General features: G+C 41.4%; 1 protein-coding gene across 1 annotated transcript; it reads right to left on the bottom strand.

Annotated features, from left to right (window-relative positions):
• Positions 1 to 2,699: 2,699 nt before the first annotated feature.
• On the bottom strand, positions 2,700 to 22,494 carry LOC311279321 (von Willebrand factor A domain-containing protein 7-like; the record flags this gene model as incomplete). The annotated part of the gene is made up of 16 exons (XM_084390718.1): positions 2,700 to 2,961; positions 10,360 to 10,769; positions 10,977 to 11,270; positions 11,564 to 11,835; positions 12,226 to 12,312; positions 12,527 to 12,682; positions 12,803 to 12,935; positions 14,490 to 14,699; positions 14,780 to 14,896; positions 15,144 to 15,256; positions 15,923 to 16,092; positions 17,116 to 17,302; positions 17,441 to 17,569; positions 17,657 to 17,750; positions 21,728 to 22,036; positions 22,297 to 22,494. 16 exons carry the CDS (start codon positions 22,492 to 22,494, stop codon positions 2,700 to 2,702), a joined length of 3,141 nt encoding a protein of 1,046 aa, XP_084246844.1.
• Between the last annotated feature and the right edge of the window lie 115 nt (positions 22,495 to 22,609).

The following is a 22,609-nucleotide window of genomic DNA, read 5'->3' as shown; positions in this document are numbered from 1 at the left end:
ACCCAAATAAAGCACGAAAAGAGCACTTTTCTATCAGTTGGTCCTCCAGGTCATGCTGGCAGTGTAATAAATGTAGGTTGTGTGCCCACAGTATCAGTTTTCCCTCTGACTCACGCTGGAAGGGTAATAAATGTAAGTTGTGTGCCCACAATGAAGTATGCACCCCTGCACATAAGCACTGTTCCCACAGCATCAGTTTTCCCTCCGGCTTGCGCTGGAGGTGTAATGAATGTAGGTTGTGTGCCCACTATGAAGTACGCACTCCCTCGCATAAGCGCTGTTCTTACAGTATCACAAGCACAAAGCAGCTGGGCAGCCGGGTCCCTATCATAAAGCGGCCCGTCCCCAGACATCATTCAACCCCTGGCTATGCCATCCCCGGGTTATCAAAATGGGTGTTGAATGTAATAAAACGAGGCTACTCGCTACAATTTGCTCGCAGACCTCCGCGCTTTCTAGCCGTGGTCGAGACAACAGTGAGAAGCGACGTGGCTCACGTCCTTCGCTCCGAAATGTCGAAACTGTTAGCAAAAGGGGCTGTAGAGCCAGTCCCTTTATCACAAAGCGAGTCGGGCTTTTACAGTTGCTACTTCCTCGTCCCGAAAAAAGATGGCGGTCTCAGACCAATCTTAGATCTCAGACACCTGAACAAAGCGCTTATGACGCGCCCATTCAGGATGCTGATAACCAAACAAATCCTCGCGCAGATTCGCCCAGGGGATTGTTTTTTCTCAGTGGATCTGAAAGATGCTTATTTTCACATTCAGATAATGCCCCATCACAAGCCATTCTTGAGATTCGCTTTCGAGGGGCAGGCTTATCAGTACACGGTTTTGCCGTTCAGCCTATCTCTAGCACCCCGTACATTTACGAAGTGCATGGACACAGCTCTCGCTCCCCTGAGACAACGGGGAGTGCAAGTGTTGAACTACCTTGACAATTGGCTGATTATAGCACAATCGGAGGCACAGTTAATAACTCACAGATCCTGGCTCCAACCCTTAGCATTGTCTCAGGATAAATGCTTCCAAAAGCGCGCTGTCTCCCAGGCAGAGCATTTCCTTCCTGGGGACAGTCATAAACTCTCTAGAAATGAGTGCCATTCAGCGCCTAGCAGTGTCGTTCAGAGCGGACGCTTACACGCCTCTCAAGATATTTCAGAGGATGTTAGGTCTCATGGCTTCAGCATCATCAGTACTCCAGCTGGGTCTGCTGTACATGCGTCCTCTTCAGCGCTGGTTAAAACCCTGTGTACCGGCTCATGCTTGGCAATCTGGCCACTTGCACATCAAAGTGAACCACGGCTGTTTCAGAGCCCTGGAAAGCATCCGGCTGGTACCAAACCGGCATGAGTATGGGTGTGATTTCGAAAAGGAAAGTTATTTCAACAGACACCTCCAACCTAGGTTGGGGAGCCCTTTACGAGGGCAGGGCCATCTGCGGCCTATGGTCGAGCCTAGAGAGGTGCCTTCACATAAACTGTCTAGAAATGAGAGCGGTCACACTATCGCTGCAAGCTTTCCTCCCATACCTAAAAGGACATCACATCTTGGTCCGGACGGACAACATGTCTGTGGTATCCAATATAAATCGCCAGGGTGGACTCAGGTCGAACAACCTGCACACCATGGCCAAAAACCTCATTATATGGGCTCAGCACCACCTGCGCTCGCTGAGGGCAGTGCACGTGCCAGGCATTCTGAACCAGGGTGCGGATATACTATCCAGACAATGTTCCTCCAGGGGAATGGTTGCTTCACCCACAAATGGTTCAGCTCATATGGAGCATCTTCGGCGAGGCAGAGGTCGACCTCTTCGCCTCAGAAGACAACGCTCGCTGCCAAGCATTTTTCTCCAAGCACAAGGACGCGCTAGCCCACGATTGGCCAAGCCACCCTCTGTATGCATTCCCTCCGGTCACAATGCTACCTCAGGTCATCGAACGGATCAGGGAGAGCAAGTGTGCAGTGCTCTTGGTAGCCCCTCTCTGGAGGAGCCAGCTATGGTTCTCCGAGTTGACTCAGCTGCTGGAAACACCCCCATGGCCGATTCCACTGAGGAGAGACCTCCTCACGCAGGCGAACGGGACGATCTGGCACCCCAGTCCCGACTTGTGGGCCCTCCATGTATGGCCCCTCAACGGGTACCCAGGAATCTCCCAAAAGGAGTTCTGAAAACCATCACTGAAGCGAGAGCGCCTTCAACCAGGCGCCTTTATGCTTTAAAATGGTCAGTGTTCTCCGACTGGTGTACAGCACGGAACCTGGACCCCCACTCATGCAGAGTGCCAAGTGTGCTCTCCTTTTACAAGAGCTCTTGGACGTGGGTCGTTCCCCCTCCACGCTCAAAGTATACGTAGCGGCCATAGCAGCATCTCACGCTCATGTGGCCGGGCAATCATTGGGAAGGAACGACCTGGTCGTGCACTTCCTCAAAGGGGCCAGGAGGCTGAACCCGCCTCGACCCCACTCTGTGCCTATCTGGGACCTCTCCACGGTCCTGGAAGCCATGAAAGGTGCCCCATTTGAGCCACTTCAGTCTGCTGACCTGAAGCCTCTCGCTCAAAATTGCTCTCTTGCTGGCACTGGCTTCAGTATAGCGAGTAGCTGATTTGCAAGCGATTTCAGTAAGGGCTTCCTGCCTTGAGTTTGGGCCCAACGACTCCAGGGTCGTCCTTAAGGCAAGGCATGGATATGTTCCTAAACTTCGTTCAGAGCGCTATCAGCTCTTCCTTCACCAGAGGACGAAAGAGACGCGAATCTACTCTGCCCTGTCAGGGCTCTCAGAGTATGTTTGAAGCGTTCTACTCCGTTCAGACAGTCAGAACAGCTCTTTGTGTGCTTTGGCGGCCACACCAAAGGGCTCACGGTCACAAAGCAGAGATTATCGCGCTGGATAGTGGACGCTATCGCACTGGCTATAATGAATCGAAGGGCCTTCACTGCCCCATAGGCGTTAGAGCTGATTCCACGAGAGGCATGACCTCGTCGTGGGCATGATCAAGTGGTATACCTATTGAAGATATCTGTGTGGCGGCCAGCTGGGCCTCGCCATCCATATTTATGAGGTTTTATAACCTGGAAGTTCCTGCTTTGCAAGCGAAGGTTCTTTCAATATAATAAGTGTTAAGCACAATTCACATAACTATGAGGCCCGATGCTTATCTGGTCCTGATTGAACTCGAACTACGGTTCTTATATATGAATAAATAAGGGACTTGGCCCTTTGTTAAGGCCCATTCCTTGGTTCCCTATATGAGGCTTGTCACTGGCCTGGCCTCTATTAGGACTCATAACTTTACTCTTCTATGAGCCTCGGGCGCTCTGCCCTAGGCTATAGTATGGGGCGAAGTTTTAAGCATGCACAGCGTTTTGAAAAGGGTTCCTTTTCAAGCTACTTAAGCAACACGAGAGATCTCTCGAAAGGGAATGACTTTCGTAACCTCGGTTCCCTGAGAAGAGGGAACGAGTATTGCGTAACCCGCCGTGCTACTGTGCTTAAGTCAGGAGATCGCTTCAGTCGATTTAAACCTGATTTTATGGCATGAATGGGGGCGTATATAGCTATAAGCCACGCCCATTTCGGTGGGCTCTGACGCACCTGGGTGCAAAGCACCCTGATTGGTTCGCGCGCCTGAGCCGCCTCGCCATAGGTTCATGCAGTTGCCGCAGCACAGCCAATGGCCACGCTAGACGCTCTGCCATGTGTCTGCTGTGCAGCTGCACTGCGTTTAAAAAATTTGGCTTCAATATTCTCGAGAAAATACGTTTTTCAATAGCGTAAGCTACTTACGCAATACCCCTCTTCTCATCTACGAGTCTTTTTCCAGCATCTTTTGCATATTTTGAACCCTTTCCAGCAGTGACTGTATGATTTTGAGATCCATTTTTTCACACTGAGGACAATTGAGGGACTCAAACACAATTATTAAAAAAGGTTCAAACATTCACTGATGCTCCAGATGGAGAAAAGGTGCATTCAGACCTGGGGGTGAAAACTTTTGAACAGGATGATGATGTCCAAAATTATTATTTTATTTTTTTTAAATATTAACAAATATTTTTTATTAATATTATATGTTTTCTTCATTAAGTATACTGTCCTTTGGAAGCAACAGAAGATACTTGCATGTTTCCCGGAAGATAAATTAAGTACCATTTAAATTTTATGATCTTCAAACTCAAAAGGTTTTCACCCCCTGACTCTTAATGCATAATGTTTCCTTCTGGAGCATCAGGTTTGCATTTAAATTTTATTAAAATAATTAACATTTTGCAGATTCTGCATGGTGTATGTAAACGTGTGTGTGTGTGTGTGTGTGTGTGTGTGTGTGTATGTACTATGTGTGTATGTATATATGTGTGTGTATGTATATATATATATATATATATTTATATTTTTTATATATATATTTATATTTATATATATATTTATATTATATATTTATATATATATATAGTTATATATATTATAAAGGTTTTATATATATATTATTTTCCAACATTAAAATTGTATGTAAAGTAAAACATTCTGTGAAATATACACACGATATATGACCTTGAAACAATACAACACATTGAACAAACTGCATCTATCTCTCAATGTCTCGTCTCCATTTGCGATACATTTAAAGTGTTGCCTACCCTGATTAAAGTCTGAAAGTAAATAAAGATAAACTAAATGGAAGACAAATAAAATATACCATGTTGCTTGTTAGAATAAAATTGGAATAAAACAGGAGAATTGGTAGCTAAAGATGTAAATTACAGGGAGAGACAGCCAACTATAGGGTGTCTCACTATCCTAATTAATGCCACATATGCTAAAGAACGCTGTTTAATATCTTACCGCAATGAATCACTCTCCTTCTCTTTGTATCTTTCTCTTTTGCGCTGTGCTGCTTTCGCGCGCTATCTTCTGATTATGATGAATGGAGAGGTGTCACTATGACACTGCCATTACTCATCTTCAGGGTTGAAACAACCTCGCAGTGAGAAATTTGAGGGAGAAAGAATGGGGGTGGAGGATGGAGGTTTGTTTGGGCTGTTGGCTGCAGAGGAGTTGAGATGGAACATAAACACACAGACTGCCCTGTCCCATGGGCTTTCCTTCTAAATGGGGTCATCTAGTCCCTCAGCACTTCGTCCATTAGTTAAATAAAATTGTCCTTTAATCTGATCTAATAAAACAGCCAGTGCTGCGAATCATCTAGCAACCATCTGGAAGACTTGAACAAATCACAAGCAAAAGTACCTGTGTAAGTGTTTCATCCCCCTCCCCATTTTTTCTCTAAATATAGCCTACATGTACCCTGGATTGTAAACGAAGCAAAAATAAAATATAAAGACTATATTAAGCAAACAGTTTCCAGGGGTGTCAACGTCCAAAAAAGCCAGGCCATTACATTTTTTTCTTTTTTCTTTAAAGTTCAGCCATATTATTTGTAATCTATATTCAAGCTTCCTGAAGTCATATATTAGAGATGTGTGTGGGGAGGAATTGATATTGTAAATAAGTAAAGCTTTATTTATATAGCACCTTTTAAAAACAGTTTACAAAGTGCTTTAAAGAAGAGAAAAACGTGCATTCACAGAGAAAAAAAAAACATACATACAAACATAATGGGAATAAAATAAAGAAAACAAAATACCACCATAAAATAAATCAAGGAAAGGTCCTAGTGAACAGATATGTTTTGAGATACTTTTAATAAGTGCTTAGTGAGTTGATTGCTCGTAGGTTGTCAGGAAGAGAGTTCCAAAGCTTGGGACCGAAATGCTGACTCGACAATTTTATCCTTGTTTGACAAGTTTCTGATTGTCAGAAGGGGATGTTTCTGAGGCAATAATATGTTGTTTCCTAAGTTCTTGACCTGGGCTGCGTTTCCCAAAAGCAGCGTAAGCCTAAGTTGATCATGGAGACCATTGGTGGCAATTGTTCTACGATCAACTTAAGCTTACAATACTTTTGGGAAACACAGCCCTGATTACTGGCTTTTAGTGATAGAGAGTCAAGAGATGGGGCAATAGATGTTCTCTGTGTGTCATTACCGATAATAACAAGTACCTCTGTCTTATCTTTGTTTATAATTGAATTGTGGGCATCTGGTGCAAGTGAAAAATAGAGTTGCATGTCATCTGCAAATGGTGAAATTTAAAAAAAAAAAAACATCAATTATAGAAAGCATGTAAAAGTTAAATAATAGAGGACCTAAAATTGAGCCTTGGGAAACACCACAAGAAATGACATAATGCCTGGAGGTGTAGTATACCTAGTGTAACATAGTATTCCCTGCTGCTTAAGTAGGATCTGAACCGGTATAAGACAGGACCTGATAGACCGACCCAGTTCTGAAGTCGGTCGAGTAGAATCTCATGATCAACGGTGTCAAAAGTAGCACTCAGATCTAAAAGAACAAGGATTGCAAAGTTCCCTGAGTCCCGAATAACTTGCAGATCATTTAAAACCCTAATCAAGGCTGTTTCTGTGCTGTAGTTTCCCCAGGAACCAGATGAAATGTTTCCTTAAGTGTATGGGCATTGAGATAAGCATACTATAAAAAAAAAAATTAAAAAAACATTTTACCAAGAAATGGAAGATTGGTTTGTAGTTACTGAGCACAGAAAAATCAAGATTAACAATTGCAATTTAAAAAATTTGTGGAAAAACTCCTTGCTGTAGGGACTGATTTACCGATATTCAGGATGTCTGGTAATAAGCCGATCATAACTGTTTCTAGAAATGTAGTGGGTAATGGGCCGAGAGAGCAGCTAGAGGAATTCATGTGATATGACCTGTGTAAGTGTACTGGGGCTGACAGCTGAGATGGAGGACAGGTTACATTGCAAAGGACTAGCTGGGGAGTTGGAGATTTTACAAGTAGGACAAGTGCTGGCAATGTTTTGTCATATGGAAGTAAATCTCATTGCTGTTTACATTTGTGAGAAGTTTTGATGATATTTGAGCTGAGGTTAAGTAGCCTATCGATAGTGGAGAATAATAATAATAATAATAATTAACCATTCGTTACATTTATATAGCACTTTTCTGGGTATCAAAGCGCTTCACATGGAAGGGGGGAATCTCCTCAACCACTACCAATGTGCAGCATCCACCTGGACGATGCACTGTTAGAAAAATCTGTAGAAATTACAGTATTACTGGCAGCTACTTGCCAGTAACTTACTGTAGATTTAAATTGATGTTATTTACTGGCAACAATTTGTTCAAAATTAAATGAACATTAAACATTAACAAGTCTTTGTCTTTACAGAATAAAACTATAAAATAACAATCTAATGCAAAGCATTCTGGGAACCAGAAATCTTCATCAACCTTTTTCTGTTTTTTTTTCCTTCAGATTTTGGTTCCCAGAATGCTTTGCATGAGGCTGTTATTTTAGTTTTATTCTGTAAAGACAAAGACTTGTTAATGTTTAATGTTCATTTAACTTTGAACAAACTGTTGCCAGTAAATAGCATAAATTTAAATCTACAGTAAGTTACTGGCAAACAGCTGCATAACTACAGCAAATTTTTTACAGTGTGCGCATCAGCCATATTATGCCAGAACGCCCAACACACACCAGCTTATTGGTGGAGAGGAGACAGAGTGATACAGCCAATCTATGTATATGGGGATGATTAGGAGGCCATGATGGACAGAGGCCAATGGGCAAATTTGACCAGGATGAATCTTTATCTTATAATGGATGTACTATTCTCCATGGGGCTTTAATGGTCACAGCAGAGACAGAAGATGCAACAGAGTTAATACATTCAGAGAGCCTGGAACTAACATTTTCAAGTCATTATTCACAAAAAGAATTGCTCTTAATTGTTGTTTGCTTAGGCTATATTTAATTTAATCAAAGATCACAGCAGGATGTGTGTTATACGCCAATTGCAAGTTTGCTAAAACATGCTAGTAATTTCAGTTCACTTCATTATTGAACTTTGTTGTCAAAATATAGCTGTAATTAAATATCCTAAAATATGCTTAAAGGGTTAGTTCACCCAAAAATTAAAATTCTGTCAGTAATTACTCACCCTCATGTTGTTCCAACCGCGTAAGACCTTCGTTCATCTTCGGAACACAAATTAAGCTATTTTTGATGAAATCTGAGCCATGTTTCACTCCTCCATAGGCTTCTATGTGACTGAAACTAGCTGGCCCAGAAAAGTTATTAAAGAGATCGTTAATATAGTCCAAGTGACTCCAGTGGCTCAATCTTAAGTATATCAAGCGACGAGAATACTTTTTGTGCGCAAAAACAAACAAAAATAACGACTTTATTGTTTATTCCACTATTCATTTCCTTCTCTCTGGACCTCTAGTTGGTTCGCGTAGTGTTTTTGCGCAGCGCGTCTGTGTTACACGTCACCACGTAGGCTCACTATTGGCCGACGCCGGTCATGTGTGTGTTGCGTGATGACGTGCAACACAGACGCGCAGCGCAAAAACACTACGAGGCCCAGAGAGAAGGAAATGAAAAGTGGAATAAAGTCGTTATTTTTGTTTGTTTTTGCGCACAAAAAGTATTCTCGTCGCATGATAAACTTAATGTAGTGCCACTGTAGTTACTTGGACTATTTTAACAATGTTTTAATAACTATTCTGGGCCGGTGAGTTTCGGTCACACTGGAAGCCTATGGAGGAGTCAAAATTCTGTCAGATTTCATCAAAAATATCTTAATTTGTGTTCCGAAGATGAACGAAAGACTTACATGGTTGGAACAACATGAGGGTGAGTAATTACTGACAGAATTTTCATTTTTGGGTGAACTAACCCTTTAACTGTTTTACTGGACTTTACATAATCCTAAATCTGGCGATGTAATATTGTCTCTCATATACTAGTTCCTGTAATGACCACTAGATGGCAGCAATGTATTTTACTAAAACTCCAAAATGCCAACAGAGCCCCTTGATTGAGAACCATATATGCCCGAGACCAAACAAGATGAAAAAATGAAAATTAGTTGTGGGGTAAACTGTCAATCCTGGATACTATATTACATAATCTAAACAAAGACAAAAAATAAATGGTCAACATATTAGACAGGATATGAAGATTAATTTGAGCTTTGTTTGAGGATCTTTTGAGATAACAATGTCTGTCTCAAAACCGTTCTTAGTGGAATCCACACAAAAGAACAAAAAGTTTGAAAAGCAACAACAGGCTTTTTTACTGAAAATAATATTGATATAATACTATAGAAAATAGTATGATTACTGTTATTATTATATAATTGTTCATTTGAACTCAATGCCCCATAACTGAAGGGATGTCTTATTTTGTAAAGAAACCGGATAATAATTACATATACAATGTTTATTTTTAAACCAATTGTCGGTAATAGTAGTTTGAATACTGATGTTACATAAACCCTTAACCTCGGGTCTTTAGTGACCTTTAGGGACGTCCTCCTCCTCATTCATTTTTTAAAGTTAGACATCAACCTTCTTAATTTATTATAAATAACATGACAAGAAATTTTTTTATAAAAGAATGCCCCGTTTACACATTCATTTTTTGTAAAAATTGTATAGGGTCGCTAACAATCCGAGGTGTATAACAGTGATACACAATGATGAAGTGATGGAATAAAACATCTGCTCAAACTGAACTCTTCATAGCTTCAAAAGGTAACAAAACTGTATTCTTCTGTAATTGTTACTCTAATATCAGGAGAGTTTTATATTATCACGACAGGTAGAGATCCATCCGTGTTGTATATAAATCCGGGTCGCTAAAGACCCAAATATGTAATAATGATTGGTGAAAAATTCATGCATTTAAGGGTTAAAGGTCAGACCAGCATATTGGTTTCTGCTCTTTTTTTAAGCACCACTACATAGTTTTTAAAGAACTTAAAGTAAAAAATGTTCACTTATGTGGCACCGGTCTTTAAACATTTTAATTATCTTTAAAGTATTTATTTAGGAGTATCAGACAGGAAGATGTAACTGAACTCAGTCTAACACTTCAAACGTAATAAGTACAGGTTACAGCTGAGCTCTCCCTTTTTTAAAATCAATTATTTCTGAATAATAACTTCTTAACTTCATACTATATAATCATACTATATCATATTAAAAAAGAAAGTGAAGACAATTATTTTTTTAAATAAAAGAGAGGCAACTCTTTGTTCTCTGTAATAATTTTTTATGATTATTGTACATAAAAAAAGGAATTAGAAAAAGACAACAATTTTATCCAACACAAGCATTTTCACATGATTTAGTCATTGATTAATGTAAATGTACTTAAGAGGCATGATATTCTTATCTCATTATATAACTGAAGTTTCTCCTATTCACATAAAAAAAGCAATTAAGTTGCAGAGCAAAACAGACATTGAGAAAGACACAAAGTAGCCTCTATTGGTTGTGGTAATGACCGTGGTGATTGTCGAAGGCTTATTAGTGACTGTAGAGGGCTCAACTGTGGTTGCAGTTACAGAGGGACTCTTTATAGAAGTGAAACATGTGCCCACATTTCCCACCATGTCCACAACTACCAGCTCTACTTCCTGAGAACAACAGGATGCATTATAGGATGCCACAGTCACATTTGTGCCATCCTCACTTATCACAACGCTTAAGCTGAGAGAGCCGTTCCCACGGTTGAAAGACACACCGGATATGCCTGTGCCATTCCCGTCCGTCAAGTTGGCGGAGAGTTCCCATGATGCCGTGCTGCATTCCACAGAACAGTTAGCTTTGATGCTCACTACCTGACAGACAGGGCTAGAAATATCAGTCACCTGCCAAAATAAAAATAAAAATAATTGAGGTTAGTCAGAGTCGATGAAGGGATCAAATGCTAATACTGTTTGCAGCAAAAACAATGAGTCACGAAGAAAGCTATTCTATTCAATGGAGATCAGTTACAGTACAATGAAAATACAACATAAGTCAAACTGATGGTAATTATTAATAATGTCTACTCTAGCTGCTTTCATAACAGCTACCTTAGTCATGACACTGAAGCGCAGTGCCACGTAATTGGAGTCACTGGACTCTGGATCTTCTGCTTCAATAGTGAGTGTGACATCCGTCCCTGACTTTGTGTTGGAGGGTGCCGTCAGTGTTACAGTTCCCTGAGCGCTGCTCTCTGTCCCCACGTTCAGAGAGCTGGGGAAAGACACGCTGAAGCCGCGGTCAGTCCGGGCTCGGATAGTGTAGTTGCTCCCTGTAGCATTATTGACCAATGTAAAGTTGAGATCGAAAGGAATTCCAGGCTCTATAGAGCTATCTGGTTGGGCCTGAGAAGTGAAATGGTTAATATGGTTAGAAATATTGTCAATGTATTTTGCATATATTTAATTGAATATTCTGTGCTGCTCATCCTAAACTTATATAAAAGTCATGTGTCAATGGTTCTCTTACGAGAGGTTCTCTCGTATTGCGTAAGCTAGCTTACGCTGCGGGAAAGTCTCCTTTCACGAGATACTGAAGCCAAAAATTATCCTAATTTTTAAAACTTACTCTCTAGAGAGAACCGAGGTTACGTTAGTAACCGAGTACGTTTTTTGCTGAACTATCCCCTTAAGCTCACCGTGATGGTAACTCTAGAGCCTTTTTGCTGTGTGGGTGACTGTCTCTGGAATTGACTAGGCAAAGATCGAGTTGAGTCATTCAACAGTCCTTTAAGTTGGACCACAAATGCTCCCTCTGGGATTTTCTCTACATTCACCAGGAAGTCTGTCGCTCCCACTGCTTTGATGGTTCCATTAACAACATCAGATCCTGAAGCTTCAACTAGAAGCACGTCAGTCACTGTGACTGAATCTCCTCCGGTCACAGAGACAAACAAAGTAGCTTTCCGACCTGATCAACAATTAAAGAAAAAAAAATTAATTCACATTGACAACATATGTTTCTTAAGAAAGATTTCTGAAGGATCATGTTCCACTGATGCTAAAAATGCAGCTTTACCAAGACAGGAATAAATTACATTTTAAATCATTTAAAAATAAAAAACAGTTATTATAAATTGTAATAATATATATTTATAATAAAACAATATTATTGTTATAGTATACTGTATTTTTTGATCAAATAAAAGCAGCCTTGGTGGGCATAAGAGACCTCTTTCAAAAAACATTTTTAAAATATTACCGACTCAAAACTTTTGACCGGTAGTGTCAAAAGAAATAATCAACCGTCTAAAAAAAATCAAGAGGAAATATTAGAAGGAAAAAACAGATGATATCATACCAATGAATGGACGATTGGCTTTCGGTGTGATGTCACCTCCCTCTGACTGCTCCACAAAGTTAAAGAGAAAGTTCACAGAGCTCTGACCTGTAGTCACAATTAAAATATAATGAAAGTAGCACAACTATTGCAAGATGCAACATTATTGCAATCTTCCAAATGAAAACATTTGACTGATTTTCTTTTCAAAACCATTGTTTGTTAAACTAAAAGATTAAACATAAATGTAATTATAATAATACATTTGATACAAAATTTTTATATCAATGGTTTACATATCTGGCAGAATAAAACCACTTACCAGTGACTTTAAGGCTGTAGAAAGTTGCAGAGTTAATGCTGATCTTCCATTCCGTCCCCGTCTGGTTGTCAGAGTTTAGTGTAACTCTCCTTAAATTCCCAACAGTCAGGATGCTACCCAGAGGACCATCTGCCACTGAATCTGACTGAGACACACCTGAAAGGCAGGAGAAGCATAGCTTATTTTTAACAATGATTCTGGCATCTGGATTTTTCTATTGGAGAAAATAAAACCCTCATATCATCAACACACAATGTCCGAGGTGCGTTGGCTCACCTGTAGGGCTGTAGAGGGTAAAGACGGGAGAGTCTCCGGTGACATACACCGTCACATTGGACAGAGATGGATCCAACACAAAAGAAAAATTTTCTGCAATGGCTGGACTTCTCACGACCTGAAGAACAGTCACCTTCAAGAAACACAGAGACGTTTTCAATGTTGCCGTGTTTCACAGCAAAATTCCAACCACCAAATTGAAACAAATAAAAATTAAACTTTTTCCAGAACGAGTCCGATACCGAAACTTTCAGTTTTGGTACTTGCCGATATCTGTATTTTAACTGCATTTTTAATTTTTAAAGGGGTGGTATAATGCCCTTTTCACAAGATGTAAAATAAGTCTTGGATGTCCCCAGAGTGTGTATGTCAAGTTTTAGCTCAAAATACCCCACAGATATTTTTATATAGCATGTTAAAGTTGTCAATTTTTGAGGGTGAGCAAAAACGCACTGTTTTTGTGTCTGTTCCTTTAAATGCAAATGAGCTGCTGCTTCCGGCACAGGGGGCGGAGCTTCAAGAGCTTGTGTCCTTTTACCTCACACAGACATGCACTGGAAATTTCTAAAACTTTTAGCCTTTTATGTTCAAACCGAAGTCAGAAAGATGGAGAGACTCAAGAAGAAGTGACAACATGTAGACAACCGTTCTGAATGGTTAGTTGGTGAATTTATGTAGCTTATGTGTAGTTATCTTCTAGTCATTGATTAGCATATTCTGTCTTGATCATCTATAAATCACGTTCCCGGGGGCGGGATTTATGTAAATGTTATTGTTAGTGATGTCACTAACCCGGGAGGAAGCTCCTGTAGTCCCTACCAGCTCTTTGTTGTAGTCCTTAAAAAGCAATTTCTTTAAAATAAAAGATCTCCCTTTGCTTTGAACTTTGAGCTTTGTAACTTTGGAGATGTTGTTTATGCTCAAACAGCAACATTACACACTAACTAAAGTTAAAAAAGTCAAATCATTTTCAACCACCCCTTTAAATATTCGGTAGAGAAACCAAAAGAATATGAATCATATTAGTTGGCTTAATTTGTTTAGCAAATCATGCTTAACTCTTTCGTTTCACACGTAAGTTTAACATATTCTGGCTGACCCCCCAGCGTGAGTTTTTCAAGGCGACCGTTATTTAGAACGTGTCACTTTATGGTTTCGACGGTGACGCGTCATTGCTTAATGATCGCGTTTGTTGAGCTGTATGCGCGATGGGCGCCGCCATGTTAGTTTGTGCCGCAGATGCAGTTCAGAGAATCGGATCTGTTGGATTTACAACACGTGAATTCATCCACTTCTCCCGAAATACATAAAAGTAAGTGGCTGGTTAACTGGGATAAGAATAGAGTAAACTTTAAAGTTACATACACAATGTGTATCTGATATGAATAAAACGTGTCTAATTATAATGGAAAGGATTATTGTTGCCTCTTCCATAGACAATAGTGTGTATTTTATAAACTCTAAATTTATTGTTTTTTTTAGTACTTATGTGAATTTATATGTCTAAAACCTAAAATAAACATTATGTGGTTGAAAACACTGAAAAGTTGTGATATATGATATCATATGAATTGGTCGTGAGGTTGACAATTCTCTATTCAAATACTGATACCGATACTGGTATCGGTATCAGTGCATCCCTAATATATAAATATATATACATACATTAGTCATTGTCAGAACATACCAGGGCTGAGGTAGATGCATCCGTAATGACTGCAGTGGCCTGAGACAGTGTAGCCCTTGGGACCTCTATGGTCTGTCCACCTGAAATTTGAGCCAGGTCTCTGTATATCTGTATGTCCGACTGAGGAATTGATCTTGAATTAAACTGTTGAGATTGTGAGACATCCCGTCTTCTACGGAATGAGAAGGAGTTAGTCAACATGAATGTGACCTGGAGGGCAGAGAGAAATTGCAGAGAGTGTCAGTTACAAATTAGCAGCAATGACGTAGAAATGTTCTGCAGGCACTCACTGTTGACTTGGTGCGTTCTATCATGGCCTGAACGGTGCTTTTTAATTCCCTGTCCTTTGCTGAAGCATCGGTGAAAACAAAAATGTCTGAAGATGGAGGAGCACCTGCTAGTGCCAACTGAAAAAGAAAAAAAACAAGATGAGAAGACTTCAAGATATTATTCATTTCTCATTCTGGCTTTATCTCAGACAAAGCTCAAACCAGCTGTGATATTCACAATAATTGTATCAGTAATCTTTTATACTGTATCAATGTGAATAGGAGTGTTTTTCTTAGTTTAAATCAAGGTTTACAAAACTCTCCAAAAGACACACACACACAGACACACACACACACACACACACACACACACACACACACACACCAGCAGTCCTGACAAGCACATCTCTGGAATGTCTCCTCCACCAGATGCTGTGAGAGAATTGATTTTCGCTTTGAAAATATCTGCATCTGCAGTCCTTGTCAGAGGTCCAAAATCTGTATGACACAAACACATCACAGAACACTACAGAAACAATATGTTTTACATCATTTAAATGTAATAGGCCTAATTTAATAATAATCTAACTGAAATATTTGGAATATCTTTACATAATTTACTTCCACTAACTATTATTCAGCTATCATTCAGATCACACATCACATCACACTTGTATTGATGAGGGCAGACATATGTACTTTTAATATGCCATAAAAAATGTTCAAGTCATTGCAAGTTAGATTTGAACATGAACAAAAGTGATTATGTCCGAATAGGTGAATAGTTTAGTAATTATTCCATCCATTTTCACTTGATGCAAATGCCTCAATGAATGTTTGATGCATTCAGGCTCATTTGCACACACACATAATGGGCAGGCATTCATGTTGACCGCGTGATCAGCCAATCACAGCATTACCACACCACAGTGAGTGTCATCACTGTGTCACAGTGGGACAGTGAGTGCATATAAGCTATCATAAAAAATTGTAGTCTATAGAATATTAAATCGAATATTTCTTTCTTCTTCTTTTTATTTTATTTTATTTTTTTACTTTTGATTATTTTGTCATTCAAATTCAATGTTTTGAGGCACTGCCTCCTTTGCTTTTTTTGCCCTTTGTTGGGGGGGAAACTGGATAATATAGACACAAGATGACTACCTGGATCATTAAATGGGACTAGAATGTATTCTGAAGGTTCTTTCGGTGTTCCTCTCCTGCTGTCTATGATACTGAAGGACACTCTCTTGGCTGCTTCAATGTCATCAGACATACTGCCTGTGGTGTCAATCACAAAAGCCAGAACTGAGGTCTGACTGAGGCCCATCAATCTGAGAGAAAAAAAGAAACAAATAAGACTGGCCGTATAAATTTGTGACTCTAGGGGTGCTATAACTAAACAACTTTGCGTATCCACAGCATCAGCAGAAATGGCACTTGAATGTGGGGAATATCAACACTTGATTGTGGGTAAGTTTCATAAAAAAGTAACATTTTGAGCAAAAAGTTGAGCAAATCATGTTTTTGTCAAACAATACATCCAGATCGGATTCAGAACGATGATCAAAACATGGATGGAGTAGATCGAGTCCATCAACACCCCTATTGCTTGCACAGTCCTATAGCTCGTCCTGGGTCGACATTTCATTCAGTAACATTATGCAGTTTTAATTTATATGCTGTTTAATGTTGATGGGTGCGTTATTATGCATAATAAAATGAGATCACTTGTGTCTGCATCTTCTTTGCATGTGTTTTGACCAGATTCAGTACTCTTTCAGGAGATGCATAATAGCGTCCCCTATACCATATAACAGTGAAAACATGGAAACACAGAAAATTCCATCAATGGCGGGAAAGCATTTTCTAACAAATGACGGAATTTTCCGTCAATGACGGGGAAGTGTTTTCTGACAAATTACGGAAATTTGTCAATGGCGGGAAAAGGGTTAATTAGGGGGCGTTATCTCTGCGATTTAGAGATTTCACAGCGTCCGCACGTTTATTTATTTATTTGTGCGCACGTTCGTTCTCTGGATCACACATTTGAGAAATAGTACAATCAAATGTCAAACGGTTTCTAAACAACATTTTATAAATGAGGCCTCTGGTGTGCATTCTTCATTTATCCTTTTATAAAAGTTATATTTATATAGTTAAAAAATCTAGCTTCATGTTATGTAGAAATGGTACATCGCCATGTTACTTCGACCAAAGTGACGCACCTGACCTTGTAATTGCGATTTCCAACTCGTAAATTTGAACTTTCCAGAAGGACTTGAATGTTTAATCTTTTTTTTTTTTTATTAGCTAAAGAAGAGCAAAAGAGTGGTGTAAAAGGAAGGTATGTGTACCGAAGAAAGGCTTGGTTGCCTGTGGCCAGTCGGATGTCTTGCAGCAGTTCAATAGTAGCATTGATGGCCATTTCAGCGGCACGCTGATGAAGAAAGCCGTGACTTGAGCTGATGTCATCCTTGTTGATACCTCCGGTGGGGTCTCTATAACTGGTCCTGTCAAGAAAGCCGCCATGGCTACACTTGCCTGAGAGAAAATTATGTCAGCATATAAATTTGTGGTCCCAATTTCAAACATCCTGTGGACTGTGATGACAGGCCTATACAGAGGAGTTATAATTGAAAGGCAGATCAATACTACACATGGGATGCTAAGCTTCCTTACCCACAGGTTTTGCAGAGGAGACCAAGCTGAAATATCCTGAGGTTAGTTTCTTATGCAGCAATATTTCTGGGAGAATGTTATCACTACAGTCTTGTCCAGCGCAGGTTTTGCATGTTGGTGTGCTGCGGTCTGTATACAGATAAAAGATAAGAATGTGAAACTAGTTTCTAAACACTCTGGAAATTGTAAAATGAGGGTAACTGTATTTTGTCATACCTGCTAGATTGTTGAGAGGAAGCTCACGTCTGATCAGGGGGCTGAAAGGAGCAGTGTTTCCCAGTTCCACCCAGTTACTGTGGCTATAGAAATCCTGCACACAAACACTGCAAATCAAATATTACAATTAATACTGTTATTTAAATACTGTGTTTTTAAAGATGTCTCGCCCGTGCACTTCTGGGTGCGGTCGTTCCGTTTCATCATCTGATGGGCACGAGCGCTGTCTTACATGTTTGGGCTTAGAGCACGCTAAGAGCAGCGTTCGCGGATGAGTCATGTTCTCACTGCAGGAACATGACCATCGCTGAGTTGCGGTCAAGACTCCATGACCTCACTAGAGGTACAGTGCCCCTCTGCCACACCCCAATCTATCCCCTCCACGAGAGGCAGTACTTTGACTGGTGGCCAGGGTGACCTGAGGGTTACGGTGTGGAACACTGCCCCGATGATCGCCGGGTCGTCTACGGACGTCTCCCGTGTCTCATTCGGGGCACCAGACGATGAGACGATGTCGATCGCCGCATTGCAAGGTAGGCTGGAGTCTTCTGGGGATGAAGACTCAGTTGTGCTGCCGCCTTCAGGTGTGCCAGCACCGCCCGAGTCCGACCCAGAATTGACAGCCATGCTCTCCTGAGTGCTCGCGGCTGGATTATTGGTTCTTGGGGGCTGTACGCGCTGAGGTGCATGAGGAGGTCACGAGATCCTGGAATACCCCGTTGTCTTCCCGTGATCGTTCGGTGGCCTCCTCCGCCTTCTCTACCCTTGACGGGGCTGCGGCCAAAGGGTACACTGGGATTCCCCCTGTTGAATGCTCTGTTGCGATGCAACTGTGTCCGCAGAGTGCTTCAACGTGGCGTGGCAATCCAAAGCACACCTCTAAGGTCTGTAGGTTATCGTCTACCCTGGTGGCAAAGTCCTACAGAGCTGCGGGGCAGGCCGCCGCCTCACTGCATGCCATGGCCATCCCATTAAAAAGTTGTTTTAAAAAAGTCTTCACTATCACTTTTTATATATTTACACATCCTTGCTGAATATTGCTGTTTTTGTTTTTGTTTTTTCACAGTTCCAGAATACCACTTCAGTAGATGAACATAAGTGCTTTTATCATTTTTTTCATAGCTGCGGTATGGGCAGGATTTTTCCCTCCCATTTAATCAATATTGACTGCAGATATTATGATATTATGTATTGCATTGTTACCTTAAATATGCTATACACAAATCAAGTGGAAGAGAAAGACACGATCGCTACTGAGCAGAATTTTTTTTTTTTAAACTCATCAGCAGAATTTAGAAGATAGACCCATAGATATGAGATCCTTTATTTGAAACATTTAAAAATGCTGTAGTGTGTTGGCTTTTTAACTTTGAATACAAACGTCTTGTCTTTTACTTTTGTAGCTTTTTTACTAGTCAGCTCCCGACCCGATGTTATTCCTTGTACGCGCAAATTCAGAGCGTCGCGTCTGGGCACGTTAATGACGCTCGCCCTCTTTTAAACTCGTAATAAAGCGGTGAATGATTTTTCCAGAAATGACGCTGATCTACAGTACAAGTTTATATTTAGAATACATTGTAATCACTCCAAAATAGATATAGGGGATGTTACGGTTATGGAGGCCCCTCCTCAAAGCCCGAGGCCCTAGGCAATCGCCTGCTCTGCCTATAGCTAGCGCCGGCCCAGCCGCTACGGCAACACGGGGTTAGCATCCTGAACTATCTCGACGACTGGCTGATCCTAGCTCACTCTCGAGACCAGGTTTGCGAACACAGGGACCTAGTGCTCCTGCACCTAGCCCGCCTGGGCCTTCGGGTCAACTGGGAAAAGAGCAAACTCTCCCCCGTGCAGAGGATCTGTTTTCTCGGTATGAAAATCCACTCGGTCGCCATGAGCGAGTCGAGCGAGTGCGCGCAGTCACTGCTGACTTGCCTGAGACAATTCGAGGGCAAGAGTGCGGTTCCACTGAAGTTATTTCACGCCGCTCGGACTGCTTCATATAAGACCGCTTCAGCACTGCTCCCTCCGTATGTCACAACTCGCCCGCCACCTCCTCCTATGGAGTCAGAAGCACCTGAGGTCGCTTTGAGCCATTTATATCCCGGGAGACCTGAACCGTGCAGCCGACGAGCTCTCATGATTTCAGTCACTTCCTGGAGAATGCAGACTCCATCCCCAGATGGTTCAGCTGATTTGGGAACAGTCCGGCGATGCACAGGTAGATATGTGTGCCTTCCACGACTCTTCCCATTGCAGCCTGTTTTATTCCCTGACCGAGGGCATGCTCTGCACGGATGCACAGGCGCACACAGCTGGCCGCAGGGCCTCCACAAGTATGCGTTTCCCCCAGTGAGCCTTCTTGCACAGACCCTGTGCAAGTTCAGGGAGGACGAGGAGCAGGTCATCTTTGTTGCGTCTCATTGGCCCACCCGGACCTGGTTCTCCAAACTAGTACTCTTCGCGACAGCCCCTCCCTGGCCAATTCCTCTGAGGAAGGACCTCCTTTCTCAGAGACAGGGCACCCTCTGGCACCCTCGTCCCGATTTATGGAACCTACATGTGTGGCTTCTGGATGGGACGAGGCAGGTTTGAGTACCCTACCACCTCTGGTGGTGGCTACCATCTCTTCCGCTAGAGCATAGTCCACGAGACATGCCTATGCATTGAAGTGGAACCTCTTCGTCAGCTGGTGCTCTTCTCGCAGAGAAGACCCCAGAAAATGCCCGATCAGTGTCGTGCTTTCCTTCCTGCAAGATGGGTTGCAGCGAAGGCTGTCTCCCTCCACCCTCAAAGTGTATGTTGCCGCTATCGCCGCACATCACGACGCAGTTGAAGGTAAGTCCGTGGGGAAGCACGACCTGGTCATCAGGTTCCTGAGAGGACCGAGGAGACTAAATCCTCCTCGCTCTCCTCTCGTACCTTCTTGTGACCTCACAGTAGTTCTGTCTGCCCTGCAGAGTGCTCCCTTTGAGCCTTTGCAATTAGTTGAGCTTAAGTTCCTGTCTATTAAGACAGCGTTCCTGGTTGCATTGGCCTCCATCAAGAGGGTAGGGGACCTGCAGGCATTAGCTCAGACTTACGCAGGGCACTGGAAGGCAGCCGAGGTGGCGTGATTAGACTGGGAACGTCAGTGACCACGAAAGGGAATGTCTCGGTTACGTATGTAACCCTCATTCCCTGAGTAGGGAACGAAGACGTTACGTCTCCCTGCCACTTCCGCTGTACCGCTGGAACGCCTGAGTTCAGTCTCGGCTCCTCAGCAAGAAAACATAACTGCATGTTGCCAGCGTACTTCCTTATATACCCACGAGGTGGGGCGGAGTTACGCAATGCAAATTCCGCAGACCCATGGCATTTCCTTGCCATTGGCTTGTTTTGTAATACTCCGAACGTAATAGGCTTTCTAAGCGAAACCTAAGCGATCTTAGCAATCTAAGAGAGAGTGTTCAAATACTCTTAGTAAAAAAAAAAAAAAACAACAACAACGATTAGCCGTTTTAAAATGCTTAATTTTTTATTAATTTTATTTTACCTTAATTTTACCATGAAGTCCCATTGAGATTGATGATACAACATATAGCCTACAACTTATTTAAACACAGTGGTCTTTTACAAGAAACAATCGCATGTCTCCTTCACTGCATTCTTTAGGATTATCTTAAATTTATCATTAGGTACAAGTATGCTCAAAAATCTTTTTGCTAATTGTTTCATGACCAAGGTGCAAAATAGGAAAATGCCCTTTTCCAGACATCTGTGAAAACCCAGGGTACATTAAAAAACAACCACTTGGAGGAATGCAACTGGTAACTACCAGAGCTAAAACAAAGAAGGTTAAAAAGGTAATTACATAAAATAAGAGAAGAGAGAAGCACCTTGATGTAAATGGTGCTTGCAACGACATGGGTTTGAATCCCTGGGAATGCATGAACTGATAACATATGCATGTAAGTCACTTTGGATATATATTTTTGGATGTAACGCAAACATATATATCTGGTATAAAGCCAGCATAAAAAAAATAAAAAAAGATTACAGACCACCCTACTATAATCTCCATTTATAACGTACCTGTAGAGTATGACATACAGCCCCCAGTGTGATTCGACCAGAGATATAGCTCCCCTGCTGCACACTGGCCTTTACTGCAGCCAGGCCACTAGTGATGAGGTCCCGGCCCTCACCGAAAGCCTCATTATCTATGTGACGTGCCGCACTCAGAAAAAATGCTGCATCTATGGCTGCATTGCTTAGATAAATCTCTGTTATCGCTGAATAAAAACCCAGTGAAGAGATGGCAGACGATGAATCAGGAGATGTTGCGCAGGCTTGTTGGACAGCAGATACAGTCAGTCTGTTGTTTATCTGGAGGTGAGGTGTGAAAAGTGGAGAATATTATTATTATTATTATTAAAAACATAACTCAAATTACCTTCAGTTGTCTATTCAGGTTTCAAATCAGTGTAGCATAACTTGAGACTTAGCAAAAAAAAAAAAAAAAAAAAAAAAAAAAGTCTCTTCAAGGAATGATAATCAGAGACCCTTTTTTACTCATTAATAGTTTGCGTGACTATAAAATGCTAATATCTTCCTGGTTCTTGGAACAATTCAGTTGGTTCACTCTCATGTTCTTTTCTTACAGCCAGTGTAAAGTCTCGTCCCAGGGCAGTGGCTATGTCACGGCACACTTCTGCTGTCTTGCGGAGGATGGCCATCTGAGTGATTTCTCGATGGGTGACGGAGCCACCCTGAAAAAGAGGTTTGAATCCTGCCACCTGGGGGGGTTGAAACAGGGTCCCCCAGAGAAGAAATACAGCCACCACAACCAGTGAAACCATGACTGCCCACAATAATAGGTGCTGTGGGAAAATTCAGTCTTCTGTCAAACCTTAATGAAACATTTCACTAAACACTATTACAAATAAAGTTAACTTAGATATATTTAACTGGAAA

This window comes from Rutilus rutilus (genome assembly GCF_951802725.1).
Source record: "Rutilus rutilus genome assembly, chromosome: 2".
Taxonomy (NCBI): domain Eukaryota; kingdom Metazoa; phylum Chordata; class Actinopteri; order Cypriniformes; family Leuciscidae; genus Rutilus; species Rutilus rutilus.
Note: the sequence above shows the minus strand (reverse complement) of the source record. Positions and strands in the feature narration are given on the sequence as shown.